The 22,538-nt window shown below is 47.4% G+C and overlaps 1 protein-coding gene across 9 annotated transcripts in view; it reads right to left on the bottom strand.

Moving 5' to 3' along the window:
* Window positions 1-22,538, bottom strand: part of SYCP2 (synaptonemal complex protein 2) — a 1,046,702-nt gene that overhangs the window by 36,460 nt on the left and 987,704 nt on the right. For all 9 annotated transcript variants that reach the window (XM_063959338.1, XM_063959341.1, XM_063959339.1 and 6 more), the window contains one exon: window positions 17,493-17,623. In XM_063959338.1, coding sequence (XP_063815408.1) covers window positions 17,493-17,623 — 131 coding nt within the window. The remainder of the gene's footprint in view (window positions 1-17,492; window positions 17,624-22,538) is intronic.

Here is a 22,538-nt window from a genome sequence, read left to right as displayed (position 1 = left end):
AAACTCCAGGTCCTCCTCAGCCAGAGTGTCAAATTTGTAAAATTTTACAAAAGTATTTGACCCTGACCAAGTAGCAGCTCGGCAGAGTTGTAAAGCCGAGACCCCTCGGGCAGCCGCCCAAGATGAGCCCACCTTCCTTGTGGAGTGGGCTTTTACAGATTTTGGCTGTGGCAGGCCTGCCACAGAATGCGCAAGCTGAATTGTACTACAAATCCAGCGAGCAATAGTCTGCTTAGAAGCAGGAGCACCCAGCTTGTTGGGTGCGTACAGGATAAATAGCGAGTCAGATTTTCTGACTCCAGCCATCCTGGAAACATATATTTTCAGGGCCCTGACAACGTCCAGCAACTTGGAGTCCTCCAAGTCCTTAGTAGCCGCAGGTACCACAATAGGCTGGTTCAGATGAAACGTTGAAACCACCTTTGGGAGAAATTAAGGACGAGTCCTCAATTCTGCCCTGTCCGTATGAAAAATCAGGTAAGGGCTTTTACAGGATAAAGCCGCCAATTCGGACACACGCCTGGCTGAAGCCAGGGCCAACAACATGACCACTTTCCATGTGAGATATTTTAATTCCACAGTGTTGAGCGGTTCAAACCAATGTGATTTTAGGAAATCCAAAACAACATTCAGATCCCAGGGTGCCACTGGAGGCACAAAAGGAGGCTGTATATGTAGCACTCCCTTAACAAACGTCTGGACTTCAGGCACTGAAGCCAGTTCTCTCTGAGAAAAAATCGACAGGGCCGAAATCTGGACCTTAATGGATCCTAATTTTAGGCCCATAGACACTCCTGCTTGCAGGAAATGCAGGAATCGACCCAATTGAAATTCCTCCGTCGGGGCCTTTTTGGCCTCGCACCACGCAACATATTTCCGCCAGATGCGGTGATAATGCTTTGCGGTTACATCCTTTCTGGCTTTTATCAAAGTAGGGATGACTTCATCTGGAATGCCTTTTTCCTTTAGGATCCGGCGTTCAACCGCCATGCCGTCAAACGCAGCCGCGGTAAGTCTTGGAACAGACAGGGTCCCTGCTGGAGCAGGTCCCTTCTCAGAGGTAGAGGCCACGGGTCCTCTGTGAGCATCTCTTGAAGTTCCGGGTACCAAGTCCTTCTTGGCCAATCCGGAGCCACGAGAATAGATCTTACTCCTCCCCGCCGTATAATTCTCAGCACCTTGGGTATGAGAGGCAGAGGAGGGAACACATACACTGACTGGTACACCCACGGTGTTACCAGAGCGTCCACAGCTATTGCTTGAGGGTCCCTTGACCTGGCGCAATACCTGTCCAGTTTTTTGTTGAGGCGGGACGCCATCATGTCCACCTTTGGTTTTTCGCAACGGTTTATCATCATGTGGAAGACTTCTGGGTGAAGTCCCCACTCTCCCGGGTGGAGGTCGTGCCTGCTGAGGAAGTCTGCTTCCCAGTTGTCCACTCCCGGAATGAACACTGCCGACAGTGCTATCACATGATTTTCCGCCCAGCGAAGAATCCTTGCAGCTTCTGCCATTGCCCTCCTGCTTCTTGTGCCGCCCTGTCTGTTTACGTGGGCGACTGCCGTAGAAGATGAGCACTCTGCAACCACCACAGGAGAGACACCCTTGTCCTTGGGGACAGGGTTATTCGCTGATGCATCTGAAGATGCGATCCGGACCATTTGTCCAGCAGGTCCCACTGGAATGTTCTTGCGTGGAATCTGCCGAATGGGATTGCTTTGTAGGAAGCTACCATTTTTCCCAGGACCCTTGTGCATTGGTGCACTGATACTTGGCCTGGTTTTAGGAGGTTTCTGACTAGCTCGGATAACTCTCTGGCTTTCTCTTCTGGGAGAAACACCTTTTTCTGGACTGCGTCCAGGATCATCCCTAGGAACAGAAGATGTGTCGTCGGGATCAGCTGCGATTTTGGGATATTGAGAATCCACCCGTGCTGCCGCAGCACTACTTGAGATAGTGCTACTCCGACTACCAACTGTTCCTTGGATCTTGCCCTTATCAGGAGATCGTCCAAGTAAGGGATAATTAAAACTCCCTTCCTTCGAAGGAGTATCATCATTTCGGCCATTACTTTGGTAAAGACCCGGGGCGCCGTGGACAATCCAAACGGCAGCGTCTGAAACTGATAGTGGCAGTTCTGTACCACAAACCTGAGGTACCCTTGGTGAGAAGGGTAAATTGGGACATGGAGGTAAGCATCCTTGATGTCCAGAGACACCATATAATCCCCTTCTTCCAGGTTCGCGATCACCGCTCTGAGTGACTCCATCTTGAATTTGAACCTCTGTATGTAAGTGTTCAAAGATTTTAGATTTAAAATAGGTCTCACCGAGCCATCCGGCTTCGGTACCACAAACAGCGTGGAATAATACCCCTTTCCCTGTTGCAGGAGGGGTACCTTGATTATCACCTGCTGTGAATACAGCTTGTGAATGGCTTCCAATACCGCCTCCCTGTCGGAGGGAGACGTCGGTAAGGCAGACTTTAGGAAACGGCGAGGGGGAGACGTCTCGAATTCCAATTTGTACCCCTGAGATACCACCTGAAGGATCCAGGGGTCCACTAGTGAGTGAGCCCACTGCGCGCTGAAATTCTTGAGACGGGCCCCCACCGTGCCTGAGTCCGCTTGTAGAGCCCCAGCGTCATGCTGAGGACTTGGCAGAAGCGGGAGAGGGCTTCTGTTCCTGGGAACTGGCTGTTTGCTGCAGCCTTTTTCCTCTCCCTCTGCCACGGGGCAGAAATGAGGAGCCTTTCGCCCGCTTGCCCTTATGGGGCCGAAAGGACTGCGCCTGATAATACGGCGTCTTTTTATGCTGAGAGGCTACCTGGGGTAAAAATGTGGATTTCCCAGCAGTTGCCGTGGATACCAGGTCCGATAGACCTACCCCAAATAACTCCTCCCCTTTATAAGGCAATATTTCCATATGCCTTTTGGAATCAGCATCACCTGACCACTGCCGCGTCCATAACCCTCTTCTGGCAGATATGGACAGCGCACTTACTCTTGATGCCAGTCGGCAAATATCCCTCTGTGCATCACGCATATATAAAAATGCATCTTTTAAATGCTCTATAGTCAGTAATATACTGTCCCTATCCAGGGTATCAATATTTTCAGTCAGAGAATCCGACCAAGCCACCCCAGCACTGCACATCCAGGCTGAGGCGATTGCTGGTCGCAGTATAACACCCGTGTGAGTGTATATACATTTTAGGATATTCTCCTGCTTTCTGTCAGCAGGTTCCTTAAGGGCGGCCGTATCCGGAGACGGTAGTGCCACCTGTTTTGACAAGCGTGTGAGCGCTTTATCCACCCTAGGAGGTGTTTCCCAACGTGCCCTATCCTCTGGCGGGAAGGGGTATGATGCCAATAACTTTTTAGGAATTATCAGTTTTTTATCGGGAGAAACCCACGCTTCATCACACACTTCATTTAATTCCTCAGATGCAGGAAAAACTACAGGTAGTTTTTTCTCACCAAACATAATACCCTTTTTAGTGGTACTTGTATTATCAGAAATGTGTAAAACATTTTTCATTGCCTCAATCATGTAACGTGTGGCCCTACTGGAAGTCACATTCGTCTCTTCATCGTCGACACTGGAGTCGGTATCCGTGTCGGCGTCTGTATCTGCCATCTGAGGTAGCGGGCGTTTTAGAGCCCCTGATGGTCTTTGAGACGCCTGGACAGGCACCAGCTGAGTAGCCGGCTGTCTCATGTCATCAACCGTCTTTTGTAAAGAGCTGACACTTTCACGTAAATCCTTCCATAAGCTCATCCACTCAGGTGTCGACTCCCTAGGGGGTGACATCACCATTACAGGCAATTGCTCCGCCTCCACATCATTTTCCTCTTCATACATGTCGACACAGTCGTACCGACACACAGCACACACACAGGGAATGCTCTGATAGAGGACAGGACCCCACTAGCCCTTTGGGGAGACAGAGGGAGAGTATGCCAGCACACACCAGAGCGCTATATATATGTTGGGATAACACCAACAGAGTGTTTTTCCCTTTATAGCTGCTGAGTATATTATACTGCGCCTAATTAGTGCCCCCCCCCCCCCCCCCTCTTGTTTTACCCTTTTCTGTAGTGCAGGACTGCAGGGGAGAGTCAGGGAGACGTCCTTCCAGCGGAGCTGTGAGGGAAAATGGCGCCAGTGTGCTGAGGAGATAGGCTCCGCCCCCTTCTCGGCGGACTTTTCTCCCGCTTTTTTCAGGAATCTGGCAGGGGTTAATATACATCCATATAGCCCTGGGGGTTATATGTGATGTAATTTAGCCAGCCAAGGTGTTTATATTGCTGCTCAGGGCGCCCCCAGCGCCCTGCACCCATCAGTGACCGGAGCGTGTGGTGCATGAGGAGCAATGGCGCACAGCTGCAGTGCTGTGCGCTACCTTGGTGAAGACTGATGTCTTCTGCCGCCGATTTTCCGGACCTCTTCTTGCTTCTGGCTCTGTAAGGGGGCCGGCGGCGCGGCTCTGGGACCGGACTCCGAGGCTGGGCCTGTGTTCGGTCCCTCTGGAGCTAATGGTGTCCAGTAGCCTAAGAAGCCCAAGCTGGCTGCAAGCAGGCAGGTTCGCTTCTTCTCCCCTTAGTCCCTCGATGCAGTGAGCCTGTTGCCAGCAGGTCTCACTGAAAATAAAAAACCTAAAACTAACTTTTCCTAAGAAGCTCAGGAGAGCCTCCTAGATTGCACCCAGCTCGGTCGGGCACAAAAATCTAACTGGGGCTTGGAGGAGGGTCATAAGGGGAGGAGCCAGTGCACACCAGGTAGTCCTAAAGCTTTTCTTTTTGTGCCCAGTCTCCTGCGGAGCCGCTATTCCCCATGGTCCTTACGGAGTTCCCAGCATCCACTAGGACGTCAGAGAAAAGGGGGGCGCAAGAGAGGCATAGCATGAAGGGGGGACGACACAAAGGCAAAGATTGACATGGGTGGCGTAGACACACAGAGGCATAGAATAAGGTGGGGGGGACACAGAGAGGCAAAGAATGAAGGGGGAGACAGAAAGGGAAGCAAAGAATAAGGGGGGCACAGATAGTCAAAGAATGATGGGGGAATGTGACACAGAGAGACATAGGGAGGTATCAAATTAGCCTCAATGTCGTTTCAGCTGATAAAAATGTCTGGTTATCACAATTAATGACCAATGGCACCTGAGGCACCCAATTTATAATCCCAGATAAGTGCCAGGGAAGGAGCATGCCATATCGGGGGCTTATGAAGGCGGAGACAATACAGGGGGGAAGTGATGGTGTGCAGAGAGATGATGCAGGGGGAGGTGGTGTGCCGAGAGACGACGCACAGGGGAGATGATGGTGTGGCTGAGAGACACAGAGTGGAGATGGTGTGGCTGAGAGACTCAGTGAGGAGGGAGATGGTGTGACTGAGAGATGCCGGAGGCAGATAGTAACACGGGGGTACAAGTCAGGTTGAACCGCTACTGTATGATGATGACCTTCTTAATATTTCTACACAAACAGGCATCTTCCAGGCGATGTGACCTACATGAATAGTGAATACCTACTGAAGATGCAGTCTTCTCAGGGAGGATGCATTTCTTCAGAGGTTCCACATTGTGATAAACCATCCTATAGGTAAAGGTGTATATGCAATGGAAAGGAATGTACCCAGGGTGACGAGAGCCGGGTGGCGTGTCATGTTGGCACAGCACATTTTCAGTGGTCATACCCCTTCCGGCATGTGACCACGCAAACTTTTACGGCACACACACATACTGTACTTTATATTTGTGTGTGTTGGGAGGCACCATTCTTCATTTTACCTTGTGCGCTGAAGACCCTATTTAACCCTCTGGAATTAGGGTCTTATAAACAGTGCAATGCTACAGTACAATACTCAGAGTCACAAACAGGATTATGGGATTAACAAATAGGACTCACATCTGCTACAATTTGTAAAAACATATTAACACTATTATGGGATATCAACTGACAGTGATAACACAGAGCAAATACTTTGTTTTTAGTGGATGGAGGATTAGCGTTTGGATTCTTAATTGGCCAGGGTGGTTTTACAGTAGTATAATTCTAGAAATCACTGTTTGCAAATAGCAAGCAGTAATGGTTTAAGAGGAATTGTCCTAATTTGAAATATATAGCACCTCAACATGAAATCAGGCATGCTAGAATTGGGTCTATTTTATTTTTATTTATTTATGAAGAAATATATATTAAAATAACCCATAGTTCAGATCTGATTTTCACACATTGTTGTTGGTTCTGTCCTGGCTACAGAGGCTTAATACTGTCAAAATTAACCTCCTCATGAAGGTTTTTTTGTTAAATCTCTTTCAGGCTCTTCCTATTTTGATTACTCCATCTTTTTTTCACAAACTACAGAGAATGTTTGGGAGATTTGTGTGGGGCAACAAGAGGCCAAGACTCCACCAGGAGGTTCTCACTAGACATAGTTAGAAGTAGAGATGAGCGGGTTCGGTTTCTCTGAATCCGAACCCGCCAGAACTTCATGTTTTTTTTCACGGGTCCGAGCGACTCGGATCTTCCCGCCTTGCTCGGCTAACCCGAGCGCGCCCGAACGTCATCATGACGCTGTCGGATTCTCGCGAGGCTCGGATTCTATCGCGAGACTCGGATTCTATATAAGGAGCCGCGCGTCGCCGCCATTTTCACACGTGCATTGAGATTGATAGGGAGAGGACGTGGCTGGCGTCCTCTCCGTTTAGAATTAGAATAGATTAGAGAGACACTTGATTTACTAATTTTGGGGAGCATTAGGAGTACTCAGTAGTGTACAGTGCAGAGTTTTGCTGATAGTGACCAGTGACCACCACTTTTATTTATAATCCGTTCTCTGCCTGAAAAAAGCGATACACAGCACACAGTGACTCAGTCACATACCATATCTGTGTGCACTGCTCAGGCTCAGGCCAGTGTGCTGCATCATCTATTATCTATATATAATATTATATATATCTGTCTGACTGCTCAGCTCACACAGCTTATAATTGTGGGGGAGACTGGGGAGCACTACTGCAGTGCCAGTTATAGGTTATAGCAGGAGCCAGGAGTACATAATATAATCCGTTCTCTGCCTGAAAAAAGCGATACACAGCACACAGTGACTCAGTCACATACCATATCTGTGTGCACTGCTCAGGCTCAGGCCAGTGTGCTGCATCATCTATTATCTATATATAATATTATATATATCTGTCTGACTGCTCAGCTCACACAGCTTATAATTGTGGGGGAGACTGGGGAGCACTACTGCAGTGCCAGTTATAGGTTATAGCAGGAGCCAGGAGTACATAATATAATCCGTTCTCTGCCTGAAAAAAGCGATACACAGCACACAGTGACTCAGTCACATACCATATCTGTGTGCACTGCTCAGGCTCAGGCCAGTGTGCTGCATCATCTATATATATTATATATCTGTCTGACTGCTCAGCTCACACAGCTTATAATTGTGGGGGAGACTGGGGAGCACTACTGCAGTGCCAGTTATAGGTTATAGCAGGAGCCAGGAGTACATAATATTATATTAAAATTAAACAGTGCACACTTTTGCTGCAGGAGTGCCACTGCCAGTGTGACTAGTGACCAGTGACCTGACCACCAGTATATAATATTAGTAGTATACTATCTCTTTATCAACCAGTCTATATTAGCAGCAGACACAGTACAGTGCGGTAGTTCACGGCTGTGGCTACCTCTGTGTCGGCACTCGGCAGCCCGTCCATAATTGTATATACCACCTAACCGTGGTTTTTTTTTCTTTCTTTATACATACATACTAGTTACGAGTATACTATCTCTTTATCAACCAGTCTATATATTAGCAGCAGACACAGTACAGTGCGGTAGTTCACGGCTGTGGCTACCTCTGTGTCGGCACTCGGCAGCCCGTCCATAATTGTATATACCACCTAACCGTGGTTTTTTTTTCTTTCTTTATACATACATACTAGTTACGAGTATACTATCTCTTTATCAACCAGTCTATATATTAGCAGCAGACACAGTACAGTGCGGTAGTTCACGGCTGTGGCTACCTCTGTGTCGGCACTCGGCAGCCCGTCCATAATTGTATATACCACCTAACCGTGTTTTTTTTTTCTTTCTTTATACATACATACTAGTTACGAGTATACTATCTCTTTATCAACCAGTCTATATTAGCAGCAGACACAGTACAGTGCGGTAGTTCACGGCTGTGGCTACCTCTGTGTCGGCACTCGGCAGCCCGTCCATAATTGTATATACCACCTAACCGTGGTTTTTTTTTCTTTCTTTATACATACATACTAGTTACGAGTATACTATCTCTTTATCAACCAGTCTATATATTAGCAGCAGACACAGTACAGTGCGGTAGTTCACGGCTGTGGCTACCTCTGTGTCGGCACTCGGCAGCCCGTCCATAATTGTATATACCACCTAACCGTGGTTTTTTTTTCTTTCTTTATACATACATACTAGTTACGAGTATACTATCTCTTTATCAACCAGTCTATATATTAGCAGCAGACACAGTACAGTGCGGTAGTTCACGGCTGTGGCTACCTCTGTGTCGGCACTCGGCAGCCCGTCCATAATTGTATACTAGTATCCAATCCATCCATCTCCATTGTTTACCTGAGGTGCCTTTTAGTTGTGCCTATTAAAATATGGAGAACAAAAATGTTGAGGTTCCAAAATTAGGGAAAGATCAAGATCCACTTCCACCTCGTGCTGAAGCTGCTGCCACTAGTCATGGCCGAGACGATGAAATGCCAGCAACGTCGTCTGCCAAGGCCGATGCCCAATGTCATAGTACAGAGCATGTCAAATCCAAAACACCAAATATCAGTAAAAAGCCTCTTTTTTTCTTTGCGTCATGTGCTGTTTGGGGAGGGTTTTTTGGAAGGGACATCCTGCGTGACACTGCAGTGCCACTCCTAGATGGGCCCGGTGTTTGTGTCGGCCACTAGGGTCGCTAATCTTACTCACACAGCTACCTCATTGCGCCTCTTTTTTTCTTTGCGTCATGTGCTGTTTGGGGAGGGTTTTTTGGAAGGGCCATCCTGCGTGACACTGCAGTGCCACTCCTAGATGGGCCCGGTGTTTGTGTCGGCCACTAGGGTCGCTAATCTTACTCACACAGTCAGCTACCTCATTGCGCCTCTTTTTTTCTTTGCGTCATGTGCTGTTTGGGGAGGGTTTTTTGGAAGGGACATCCTGCGTGACACTGCAGTGCCACTCCTAGATGGGCCCGGTGTTTGTGTCGGCCACTAGGGTCGCTAATCTTACTCACACAGCTACCTCATTGCGCCTCTTTTTTTCTTTGCGTCATGTGCTGTTTGGGGAGGGTTTTTTGGAAGGGCCATCCTGCGTGACACTGCAGTGACACTCCTAGATGGGCCCGGTGTTTGTGTCGGCCACTAGGGTCGCTAATCTTACTCACACAGCTACCTCATTGCGCCTCTTTTTTTCTTTGCGTCATGTGCTGTTTGGGGAGGGTTTTTTGGAAGGGACATCCTGCGTGACACTGCAGTGCCACTCCTAGATGGGCCCGGTGTTTGTGTCGGCCACTAGGGTCGCTTATCTTACTCACACAGCGACCTCGGTGCAAATTTTAGGACTAAAAATAATATTGTGAGGTGTGAGGTATTCAGAATAGACTGAAAATGAGTGTAAATTATGGTTTTTGAGGTTAATAATACTTTGGGATCAAAATGACCCCCAAATTCTATGATTTAAGCTGTTTTTTAGTGTTTTTTGAAAAAAACACCCGAATCCAAAACACACCCGAATCCGACAAAAAAAATTCGGTGAGGTTTTGCCAAAACGCGTTCGAACCCAAAACACGGCCGCGGAACCGAACCCAAAACCAAAACACAAAACCCGAAAAATTTCAGGCGCTCATCTCTAGTTAGAAGGAGGTCTCCAGCTGCTGCACTGCCTCATTTATTACTACTTGGTTCACCTGGCATGTGCATGGTTGAAATGTTTCACGTTTCTTTCCTCAAACAATGGGCTCTCATTGAGGAACAGAGCATGTATCCCTTCCCACATGTTATCGTGGTTATTCAAAATCACTAGGTTTTCGACATCCTAGATGTGATCATGGCATGCTGGAAGAAAACCTTTTTGTCATTTTGCGCCTGACACATCTTCACTCACCTCCTTAGTGTCTAGTACCAACTTCTCATCAGGACTTACTCCAATGAATCTTTCATCTTGGTCCCATGATGGTGTGCCCGAATCAGACAACTGGTAGATTCTCATAAGGTCCGTTTATTCATAGATCTCCAATGCTCTCTTGACCTGCCCCCACAATCCTTCCGGATTTATCTCCATATGAGACATTTTATTCTCTACTTTCACTGGTATCACTCACTTCATCAGACTCCCTCACCACCTGAGGCCCTATGCCTGGCTAAAGCTCTCGATCACTAAATTATATCAGCTCTGCTTAGATGGCTCATTTTACTTGCTCCCTGCATATACCTGAGCATGGCATGCAGGCTTAGGTGTGGAGCTTACTGATGAACAGTGATTTCAGGTATTCCATTCATGCTACCTTCTATTCTGCAAAAATTATGTGGGGTACCACTACTGCTTCATAATCAGATGTTCATGGCTCTTTCGGATCTTTGTTGGCAAAGTCCCCCCCCCCCACACCTATATTGTTCTGTTTTGTTGTTCTTATGTTTTATGTTTCACCATCACGGTCAGTACTGGTTGCAATGTTCAATGTGCTTTCTGGTGGTTACTTCTGGGTTTTTTTTTGTATAACGGGAAAGACCATAACTGTTCAATTTGTATCAGTGAAATTGCTTTTCTGATGCTGTGAAAAGTGGAGATACAGTATTGGAAAAGCATTTTTCCTTTTGTATAAACAGTAAATAAAGCCACAATTCCTATATAAGCTGCAGCTTCTATAAACCTCAAAATGAAGCATAAACAATTCATCAACAGAAAAAAAATAGGATTTTAATACCCAACGGTAAATCCTTTTCTCGCAGTCTGTAGGGGATACTGGGAGCGTCTTAGTACCATGGGGTATAGATGGGGTCCATTGGAGCCTTAGCACTTGAAATTTCTTCAGTGTGCTGGCTCCTCCCCTCTATGCCCCTCCTGCAGACTCCATCTAGGAAAACTGTGCCCGAGGAGACAGACATACTTTGAGAGGAGGAAAATAGACAAGAAAGTGGTGAAAGAACGAACCAGTACACAACAAAAGAAGAGGATAGCAACGCTAACCACAACTTGAAAACAGGATAGCAACGCTAACCACAACCTGGAAATCGGGACAGCAACAGCAGACCCAACAACCAACACACAAGAATAACACTTGCAGGAAAATAACGAAGCACAGAGGCGAGCGCACAGTATCCCCTATGGACTACGAGAAAAACATTTACCAGTAGGTATTAAAATCCTATTTTCTCTAATGTCCTAGGGCAGGGGTGTCAAACTCAAATTCATCGGGGGCCGCATCAGCAGTTTGGTCCCCATCAAAGGGCCGGTTGTATCTGTAGGTCTATGTGTCCACTCTTTATTATCATAAATTAATGTCACTGCATTCAATTATTACTGTTTTTTGTAATAATGTAAGTAATAACTAGCTCTGAAAGCAGAAACATAGTCAGAATAATGACAAGTAGATATTCAAATGTACAATTATTGTACAATGTATTGAAAAATGTTTTTTGGTAACAAACATTAATTTTTTTTTAAACATACAAATATTGCCAAACACTGTTTATTAAACATATGGAAAACACAAGGCCATGTGCCCCCTTTTATAGTGCCCAGCCATCTGCCCCCTTTTATAGTGCCCAGCCATCTGCCCCCTTTTATAGTGCCCAGCCATCTGCCCCCTTTTATAGTGCCCAGCCATCTGCCCCCTCCATTTACTTTACTTACCTTTTACTTCTTTCTTTCTTTTACTTCTTTCTTCTTGCTCCTCTCCGCGGCGTCCGCGCGCTCCTCTGATCCCTGGAGATGTCGGGCGGACGTCACGTGATGACGTCACGTCCGACACCCAGGGAGCAGTGCGGGGCAGGAAGAAGTCGGGCCAGGTCCCGGAAGGTAAGTACATTTTTTTTTTTTTTTTTAACTTGAGCCATTTTTAAAATGAATTTACTCCGTGCAGGCACGGAGTAAATTCATTGAAAAAAAAAAAGGGGAGGCTGCAAGGCTGGCGGCGGCACCGCGGGCCATCAGACGAGGTCTGGCGGGCCGGATTTGGCCCGCGGGCCTTGTGTTTGACACCCCTGTCCTAGGGGATACTGAGATGGTCTTAGTACCATGGGGAAGTTCCAAAGCTCCCACACTGGGTGGGAGAGTGCCGAGACCCCTGCAAACCTGATTGACCAACTGAAGGTCCTCAGTAGCCAAGGGGTCAAACCTGTAAGACTTAACAACGTGTTCGAACAGGCCAAGAAGCTGCCCAGCATAACTGCAAGTCGAGACACCCCAGGAAGCCACCCAGGAAGATCCCACCGACCGTGTGGAGTGGGCCTGAACAGATCTCGGCAGTGGCAAAGCCACCGACCAACGTGCAATAGACTGCTTCGAGGCAGGACAACCAATATTTGAAGCATCATAGAGAATGAAAAACGAGTCTGAATTACTGAGACAAGCTGTCCTCTCGACATAAATCCCCAAAGCCCGAACCACGTCCAGGGACTTTGGTGTAACAGACACACCAGTGACACCGGAACCACTATCGGCAAATAGATATGAAATGCAGACACCACCTCAGGCAAGAATGTCTAGCGAGTTCAGAGCTCCGCTCTATCCTCATGAAACAGCAGAGAAGGACTCCTACAGGATAAGGCCCCTAATTCCGAAATACGCCTCGCAGAGGCCAAGGTCAACAGCATGATAGCCTTCCACGGCAAATATTCCATGTCCACCTTGTGGAAAGGTTCAATCAATCCGATTGGAGAAAGGTCAGAACCACATTGAGATCCCACGGCGCCATTGGAAGCACAAAGGGTGGTCGAATACGAAGGACCCCCATCAAGAATGTCTGGACTACTGGGAGAACAACCAATATTTTCCTGAAAGGAAAGGACAAGGCTGAGATCTGAACTGTTACGGAGCCTAAAATGAGGCCCAACACAACAGCCTGCAGGAAGTGCAAGAAACGTTCCCGATGAAAATCCACAGCAGAATACTGTTGACCCTCACACTAAGAGAACATGTCTCCCATATGCGATGGTAATGTTTTGATGCGACCATAAGCACGGCTTGGATCATAGTCGAGATAACCTTGTCCGGAACCTTTTTCCTGGGCAAAAACCTCCCAACAACTTCCATTCCTTTAAACGTAGCTGTGGTAAGTCTGGATAGACTAATGGCCCTTGTGTAAGAAGATCGTCCTGAATTGGCAGAGGACAAGGGCCTTCGAGTGACAAAGCTAGGAGGTCTGCATATCAGGCCTTGCAGGGCCAGTCTGGGGCAATCAGAATTGCCTGAACTCTTTTCCATTAAGTCCTTCGAGAACTCTGGGAATTAGAGGAATTGGAGGGAACAAATTCACCAACTGGTAAACCCAAGGCGTTGTCAGAGCGTCCACCACTGCGGCCTGTGGATCCCTCGTCCTGAAACAGGAATGCAGAAGCTTCTTGGTGAGCCAAGAAGTCAACATGTGGAGTTGCGGTAGACCCACCGATGAAATATCAGCTGAAACACTTGCGGGTGGAGGCCCCATTCCCCTGGGAGCAGACCGTGTCTGCTGAGGAAGTCTGCTTCCGAATTGTCTTGACCCGGATTGAGTATGGTGGAAATGGCCTTGGCATTCCACTCAGCCCAGAGGAGTATCTTGGACACCTCTCTCATTGCAGCCCTGCTGTATGGACCTCCTTGTCGGGCCATGTACGCCACAGTAGGTGTAAATCGCCCTGAGGTCCAGAACATTCATTGAAAGGGAGGCCTCTTAATCCGACTACCTACCGTGGAACCGAGCCCCTTGGGTCATTGCACCCTAACCACGGAGGCTTGTAACCGTTGTCAACATAATCCAATCCTGAATTCTGAAGTGTTGACCACCCACCAGGTGGGAGATCTGCAACCACCATAAGAGGGAAATCCTGGCTTTGGATGAAAGGCATATCATCTGGCGCATGTGCAGATGTGACCCTGACCATTAGTCCAGCAGATCCAGCTGGAATGGTCGTGCATGGAAACTTCCGTACTAAATTGCCTCGTAGGAGGCCATCATCTTGCCCAGTAGGTAAGTGCAAAGATGTACTGAGATTCTGTTCGGCTTCAGAATGGAACGAACCATCGTCTGAGTTGACTTTGCCTTGTCCATAGGAATGAACACTTTCTGAGACACTGTGTCCAGAATCATTACCAGGAACCGAAGCCTCTGTGTAAGTTCTAGGCGGGATTTCTGCAGATTGAGAATCCACCTATGATCCGTGAGAAGTCATATTGTATTGCTGATCTTTCCCATCAACTGTTCTGGACATAGCAGTTATGAGGAGATCGTCCAAGTATGGAACGATATTCACTCCCTGCTTGCGGAGTTGTAGCGACATCTCTGCCATCACCCCTGTGAACACTCTCGGTGCCACTGAGAGACCGAAAGGCAAGGCTTGGAACTGATAGTGACTGTCCTGCAGTGCAAGTCTGAGGTAAGCCTGATGAGGCGGCCATATCGGGATGTGAAGATATGCATCATTGACATCCAGAAATACCAGGAATTCTCCTTCTTCCAGACATGGGATCTCTGGAAGTGGAACACTGGGAAGAAATGGGTTCATTGATTTGAGGTGGAAAATCGTCTGTACCGAACCGTCCGGTTTCGGTACCACAAAACAGGCTGGAATCATAACCCCTGTTTTGGAGTTGATGCAGAACTGGAACAATGATCTGCGTCCATAACAGTTTTTGCACGTCTTCTTGCAAGGTTACTCTTGTTTTGTGTGAAACTGGTAAGCCTGACCTGAAGAATCTGTGAGGTGGGAGAGTTTTTAACACTAACCTGTAGCCCTGGGAGAGTAGGTTTTTCATCCAGGGTCCTGGAAGGAGCCTGCCTAAATGTGACTGAAATATTTGAGGCGAGCTCTCACCTGTTAGGCCCTCAGAATCTGTGGCTAACAGTCATGCCGATGGCATGGAAGAGGCTGATTTTGAGCACTGCTCCTGTAAACCAGCGTCTGCTGGTATGCGCGGAATACTTTTGGGTCCTCTAATGGCGTTGGAGGTACCTCTGGCCTTTCCCTTACATCTGTCAACCCAAAAGGAATGCATAGTGAGGCCTGGGTAAGCACGGCCAGCTGGCGAAGCTGCAGACCGGAGATAGGTGGACTTACCAGCCGTTACATGTGAAATTCACTTGTTCAGTTCATGACCAAACAAAACCTGCCCCGCAAAGGGAAAGCTCTCTACCCCTCTCTTGTAATAAGTGCCTGTTGTCCACAACAGCAGCCATAACGCTCTGTGCGCTGACACCGCCATGGCCATTGAGCGTGCATTGATCAGGCCTATTTCTTAGAATGCTAAACACATAAAATATGCAGAATCCTGTACATGTCTCAGGAGTGTGATAATCTCATCCTGAGGCATTGTGTCAAGACCTTTCAGTATATTACCCGTCCATTTAACAATGGCCCTTGTAATTATCCACACGTAATTGTGGGTCACTGAGCAACTGCCACTGTTGTGTAAATGGATTTGAGAGTAGTCTCAATTTTATGATCAGCAGGGTCTTTTAAGGAGATAGCTCCAGGCACAGGCAGCACAATCTTACATGACAGCCAGGACACTGAAGTATCTACTCCACACCTTCCTATCCTCAGGGGCAAAACGAAAGGACGTCAGCAACCTCATAGGGATCTGAAATTTCATGTCAGGATTAACCCACGTTACTCTAAAGAGTGTGTTTAATTCCTCTGAGATAGGAAAGTAGCAGGAGATATTGTTTTTTCATTAAAAACATTACTTTTACTGTGTCTGTCTCCTTATCAGGGATATTCAATAGAGTAGATAAGAGCTTCCACTCCCCGAGACAGTACCTTCCCCCATATCTACATCCACCTTCCCCTCTTCCAGATCTGGCATCTCGTCATCAGATACAGACTAGAACCTGGGGTAATATACTTTTTGTGAAATAAGCATAGGGGACTGAGAGGCTGGACTGTTGTCTGAATTCTTAACACAGAACCAGCCATAGACTTTGTCTCTCCTGCCTAGCAGTATCCAGTACAGAAGATATGTCAGTAAACATCCCTTGCTGGCTCTTGAGTGCCGCTTGTGAAGGGGAGCTGCACTGTGCACACAACAGAGATCCCCCCGGGGGAGGCGAAAGCTTTGTGCTACATGACTTTCTCCTGATTATCCTTTCTGGTTCCAGTGTGCTGCTTCCCTGTGAAGGGAGACTGCACCAAGTACACAACAGAGACCCCCCTGGAGTGGGGGAAAACCTTGTGCTATAGGACGGACATATAACTTTCTTGCCAGACATGTCTATACAGCAGAATACACACACAGGAGCAGTGAAATATACACAGTAACTCAGTTTACAGCCTGGATGGAGTGAGACAGAGAGGGAGAGAAACCAGCACACTCCTGTCTCAATCAGCTAAAGCAGTGCTTTGCCGGGCAGAAACTAGAACCTTTTGCTTTCCCCCTTCTACAAGACTGAGAGCAGGACCAAGGGCTCAGGGGCCCCATTTCCTGCTGCATCACACTACAAGCTGCATGCAAGGAAGAGCTGCTCCTCCAGGGACCCTCTAAAGCACCTTATACTGGTGGCAGGGGGTCTTGTAGAAGGGGGGGGGGGGGAGCAAAAGGTTCTAGTTTCTGCCCGGCAAAGCACTGCTTTAGCTGATTGAGACAGGAGTGTGCTGGTTTCTCTCCCTCTCTGTCTCACTCCATCCAGGCTGTAAACTGAGTTACTGTGTATATTTCACTGCTCCTGTGTGTGTATTCTGCTGTATAGACATGTCTGGCAAGAAAGTTATATGTCAGTCCGGGTGGTCTTCAGTATGCCGGCGGTCGGGCTCCCGGCGACCAGCATACCGGTGCCGGGAGCCCGACAGCCGGCATACCGACACTTATTCTCCCTCGTGGGGGTCCATGACCCCCCTGGAGGGAGAATAAAATAGTGTGGCACGCGTAGCGCGCCACCGTGCCCGTAGCGTGGCGAGCGCAGAGAGCCCGCAAGGGGCTCATTTGCGCTCGCCACACTGTCGGTAAGCCGGCGATCGGGCTCTCGGCGCCGGTATGCTGGTCGCCGGGAGCCCGACCGCCGGCATATCGTAGTGAACCCGTCAGTCCTATAGCACAAGGTTTTCCCCCACTCTAGGGGGGTCTCTGCGCATTTATTATAAATAGCAAAAAAAAAGGAAAGATTGGAAAACAAGCAGAAATAACTCAAGGCATGGCAATCAGATAAAGAATTAATCTCAAATGGAGCTCATACCCTTGGAAAACCAGCTATTACCCATAGCAAGCACAACACATCACAGATATGTGCATAAAAATATTAAAATACCTGAATTTTTCTGGTGAATTCCTTGCTGATTTTCTGGCACATCATACCAACATTGGAATCACTCCCATCCCACGCATCATTATCCATTGTGGACAGATCATTTCCAGACACAGTGGACACACTTCCTGAAACTGAATATACACAGAAAAGACACAAGTACTGTTTGAAAATAATATATAATAATTTGCTTCAACAGATATTTTCTAGAAGATTTCGATATAACATAACCAGGCACTCTACTATAGACTCTCAGGTCCTTACGGTATCTGGATGGCATGACTTTTCTTAAAAAATAAAAAAAATATTTGTGACTTTTTCACACTTTACCATCCATGAGGACTATGATTGGCAATAGCAATCGGACGAGAGAAGCGAGCCATGCAAGGGGACGTGGTGCACTAATTGGGGTTCCTGGTCATGTTACACAAAAAACAACACCAAAAAAGTAATGTCCACCATTACATGTGTCAACCTGTCCCGTATCGACCTTTTACCTGTGTCGACCATGTCAATGGTGACCAATAATGGTCGACCTAATCCTTGTCAACCCACTGATCCATAACCGTCCTCACTTCTTCACTACACATTGACTTACATACATACTTCTACTAGAGCAATACCTTATATCATCAATTAAACAGTAAAGGGGGATAATTTCTGATGTGTCGCAGTGTGAAGACTATTTCCTCGTCCTCCTACAAAGCTGCTGTGGTGGTTCCTCCTACACATTGTTAATACCAGCTTTAGGCAGGAGATACACTACCCACACTGGATACCTTTCCTTCTTCTTGCGCGTTCCCCCCCCCCATCTTTCAATTAATTTCAACAGGCATGTGTGAAAAAAGGTTCCGGTATGAATGGTCGACCATGTTAAGGTCGACAGTCATTAGGTCAACCCCTATGGTCGACATGGACTAATGGTCGGCATGGACTAATGGTCGACACATGAAAAGGTCGACATGGATTTTTGAACCGTTTTTTATGTAATTTTTTCCGTAACATGACCAGGAACCCCAATATGTGTACCGCATCCCCTTGCATGGCGAGCGAGGGCAACGTGCCTTGCTCCGCTACCGCTGCGCCTGGCACATGTTACTATTCCCAATCGTAGTCCACGTGGATGGTAAAGTATGAAAAATTACAAAGTCATTTAAAAAAAAAAGCCATGTCGACCTTTTCCATATGGCGTCCATTTTCATGTGTCGACCATGTCAATGTCGACCATTAGTGGTCGACCTAATGACTGTCGACCATAACATGCTCGACCATTCAAACGGATATCGTGAAAAAAACATATAGATCAATGTATATCCAGACCAGGGGCTAGATGTAATAGCCTGTAAGCTGCCAGAGGTGTGGGACTTTGTGCTAGTCTTCCCAGACTTACACAAAGTCCCACACGTCTGGCAGCTCACAGTCTATTACATTTAGCCCCTTACCTGCTCATCACTAAAGAAATCTCTATCAACAAACATCCCTACCACAGCTCGTAATCCAGATTTTTACCCTGTTCCTCATGTTTGGTGTATATGAATCTGAATACAGTAGTTTACCCAAAATATTCAAGAAGCCACATTCTGCAGTTTTTCCTCACTGCTCAAATAATATCTGTTCTGTACAGTCTTGCATTTTCACTGTGTGATTTAATGTAACCTTCTCTATCGCTCTACTGTCCATTATATGCAGATTGCAGAATTCTAAGGGACTAATTCAGTAATGATTGCAAAAGCGATCCTAACTGCATTAAGGCGAAATTTTGGGGCTGCGCACGTGCAGAACGGGTCTTGCGATCTCTTCTCTAAAATGCAAATGCCTCTGTCTGATTGACAGGCAGAGGTGTACTCATGGACGGAAGGGAGCGTCCGGAGTTTGAGAAAATGGGAGTGTGTCGCTCCTGTTTTCCGGGAGTGACGAGGTCAAGGACTGCATCACGAGATGCAGATACCTTGGCCCCGTAAGCCGCACTGCGACAAGGCTGAGTAAGCTGAAGCTTACTTAGCATGCCGTTGCAGATGAACATCTCGACTGATGGTCGTGATGTTCATCTCATATGCAATCGCATCGTAAATGCAGGGAGGAGGTGGTATGCACCTCCTCCTGCATTTGCATTGCTGTTGAGAGCAACTTTGCATTTGCTGTCCTTAATAAATCAGGCCCTAAATTCAAACGTCCTCTCGGTATCATTCACTACATTATTCCAATCTCACAACTTCATCTCCTTCAAATGTCACATTTAAATCAAAATCTTACTAATATTTACTCCCCTGACTTTATTTTGTGCTACAACCCTGCTTGCTCCCTATATTCTTTCGCAACTTAAGAACAATCTGTCAAATATACTCCATGACCCACAACTGTACTTCTGGGACGTGCAGTCAGGGTAGGCAGGGGAGGGAGAGCCTCCCCTGTCATACTCCCTGTCAGACTGCTAGTTTTGACTATAAAATAGGATTTTAATAGCTACCGGTAAATCCCTTTCTCTTAGTCCGTAGAGGATGATGGGGATGCTTCAAGAACCATGGGGTATAGACGGGATCCGCAGGAGACATGGGCACACTATAAGACTTTGAATGGGTGTGAACTGGCTCCTCCCCCTATGCCCCTCCTCCAGACTCCAGTTATAGGAACTGTGCCCAGGGAGACGGACATATTGTGGAAAAGGATTTATTTAATTATTTTAAACTAAGGTGAGATACATACCAGCACACACCACTAACACGCCGTATAACATGGCATTCAACAACAACGCATGCAACGGCATGATCAACATCAGTCACAAACTGACTGAACTCAACACAACCTGTGTGTAACTATAACCAATAACTGCAGATACAGCCCGCACTGGGACGGGCGCCAGAGTGCGGATGACTCTGCAGCACCGATTGACCAAACAAGAGGTCCTCCTCAGCCAGGGTATCAAACTTGTAAAACTTTGCAAAGGTGTTTGATCCCGACCAAGTAGCAGCTCGGCAAAGCTGTAACGCCGAGACCCCTCGGGCAGCCGCCCAAGATGAGCCCACCTTTCTGGTAGAATGGGCCTTCACCGATTTCGGTAACGGCAATCCTGCCATAGAATGAGCCTGCTGAATCGTATTACAGATCCAACGCGCAATAGTCTGCTTAGAAGTAGGAGCCCCAATCTTGTTGGGAGCCCACAGGACAAACAGAGACTTTGTTTTCCTAATCTGCGCCGTTCTGGCAACATAGATCTTCAAAACTCTAACCACATCGAGAGACTTTGACTACGCCAGGGCGTCAGTAGCCACAGGCACCACAATTGGCTGGTTAACATGAAATTATGAAACCACTTTTGGTAGAAATTGCTGACGAGTTCTCAACTCCGCTCTATCAGCATGAAAAATCAAGCAGGGGCTCTTGTGAGACAAAGCCGCCAACTCAGACACTCGCCTTGCAGACGCCAAGGCCAACAACATGACCACTTTCCAAGTAAGGAATTTTAACTCAACCTTGCGCAAAGGTTCAAACCAATGTGATTGCAAGAACTGCAACACCACATTAAGGTCCCATGGTGCCACTGGGGGCACAAAGGGAGGTTGGATGTGCAACACGCCTTTTACGAAGGTCTGAACCTCTGGAAGAGAGGCCAATTCCTTTTGAAAAAAGATCGACAAGGCCGAAATCTGTACCTTAATAGAGCCTAACTTTAGGCCCGCATCCACACCTGCTTGTAGGAAATGGAGCAAACGCCCCAGGTGAAATTCCTCCGTAGGAGCCTTTTTGAATTCACACCAAGAGACATATTTTCTCCAAATACGTTGGTAATGCTTTGCTGTTACCTCTTTTCTAGCCTGAAGAAGTGTAGGAATAACTTCACTGGGAGTACCCTTTCGGGCTAGTATCTGGCATTCAACCTCCACGCCGTCAAACGCAGCCGCTGTAAGTCCTGATACACGCACAGCCCCTGTCGTAACAGGTCCTCCCGAAGAGGAAGAGGCCAGGGATCTTCTATGAGCAACTCCTGAAGATCTGGATACCAGACCCTTCTTGGCCAATCCGGAACAATGAGGATCGCCTGAACCCTTGTTCTTCTTATAATTTTTATCACCTTTGGAATGAGTTTGGAAGTCTGCTCCCCAGTTGTCCACTCCTGGAATGAAGACCGCTGACAGAGAGCTGGCCTGCTTTTCCGCCCAGCAAAGAATTTTCGTGGCCTCGGCCATCGCCGCTCTGCTCTTCATTCCGCCTTGGCGGTTTATGTACGCCACTGCTGTCACGTTGTCTGACTGAATCAAGACCGGCAGACCTCGGAGAAGATGTTCTGCTTGCAGTATGCCGTTGTATATGGCTCTTAATTCCAGAATGTTTATGTGTATACAAGCTTCCTGGCTTGACCACTTTCCCTGAAAATTTCTTCCCTGTGTGACTGCTCCCCGGCCTCGGAGGCTTGCATCTGTGGTCACCAGGATCCAGTCCTGAATCCCGAACCTGCGTCCTTCCAGAAGGTAAGAACTGTGCAGCCACCACAGAAGTGAAATTCTGGTCCTGGGAGATTATTTTCCGGTGCATGTCCAGGTGAGACCCAGACCACTGGTCCAGCAGGTTCCACTGAAACACCCTGGCATGGAACCTGCCATACGGAATGGCCTCGTAGGCTGACACCATCTTCCCAAGCAACCGAGTGCAGCGAAGAACTGACACCTTTGCCGGTTTCAGAATCTGTTTTACCATGTTCTGTATTTCCAGAGCTTTTTTCACTGGAAGAAAAACTCTCTGCAATTCTGTATCCAGAATCATACCCAGGAACGTCAGCCGTGTCGTTGGATCCAACTGTGATTTTGCCAAATTTAGGAGCCAACCATGTTGTTGCAGAATCGTCAGTGAAAGGGTAACATTCTTCAACAATTGCTCCTTGGACCTCGCCTTTATGAGGAGATCGTCCAAATACGGGATAATTGTGATTCCCTGCTTGCGCAGGAGAACCATAATTTCCGCCATTACTTTGGTGAAAATCCTCAGAACCGTGGATAGACCAAACGGCAACGTCTGAAATTGGTAATGACAACCTTGCACCGCAAATCTCAGGTA

The sequence above is a fragment of the Pseudophryne corroboree genome, chromosome 3 (genome assembly GCF_028390025.1).
Source record: "Pseudophryne corroboree isolate aPseCor3 chromosome 3, aPseCor3.hap2, whole genome shotgun sequence".
Classification (NCBI taxonomy): domain Eukaryota; kingdom Metazoa; phylum Chordata; class Amphibia; order Anura; family Myobatrachidae; genus Pseudophryne; species Pseudophryne corroboree.
Note: the sequence above shows the minus strand (reverse complement) of the source record. Positions and strands in the feature narration are given on the sequence as shown.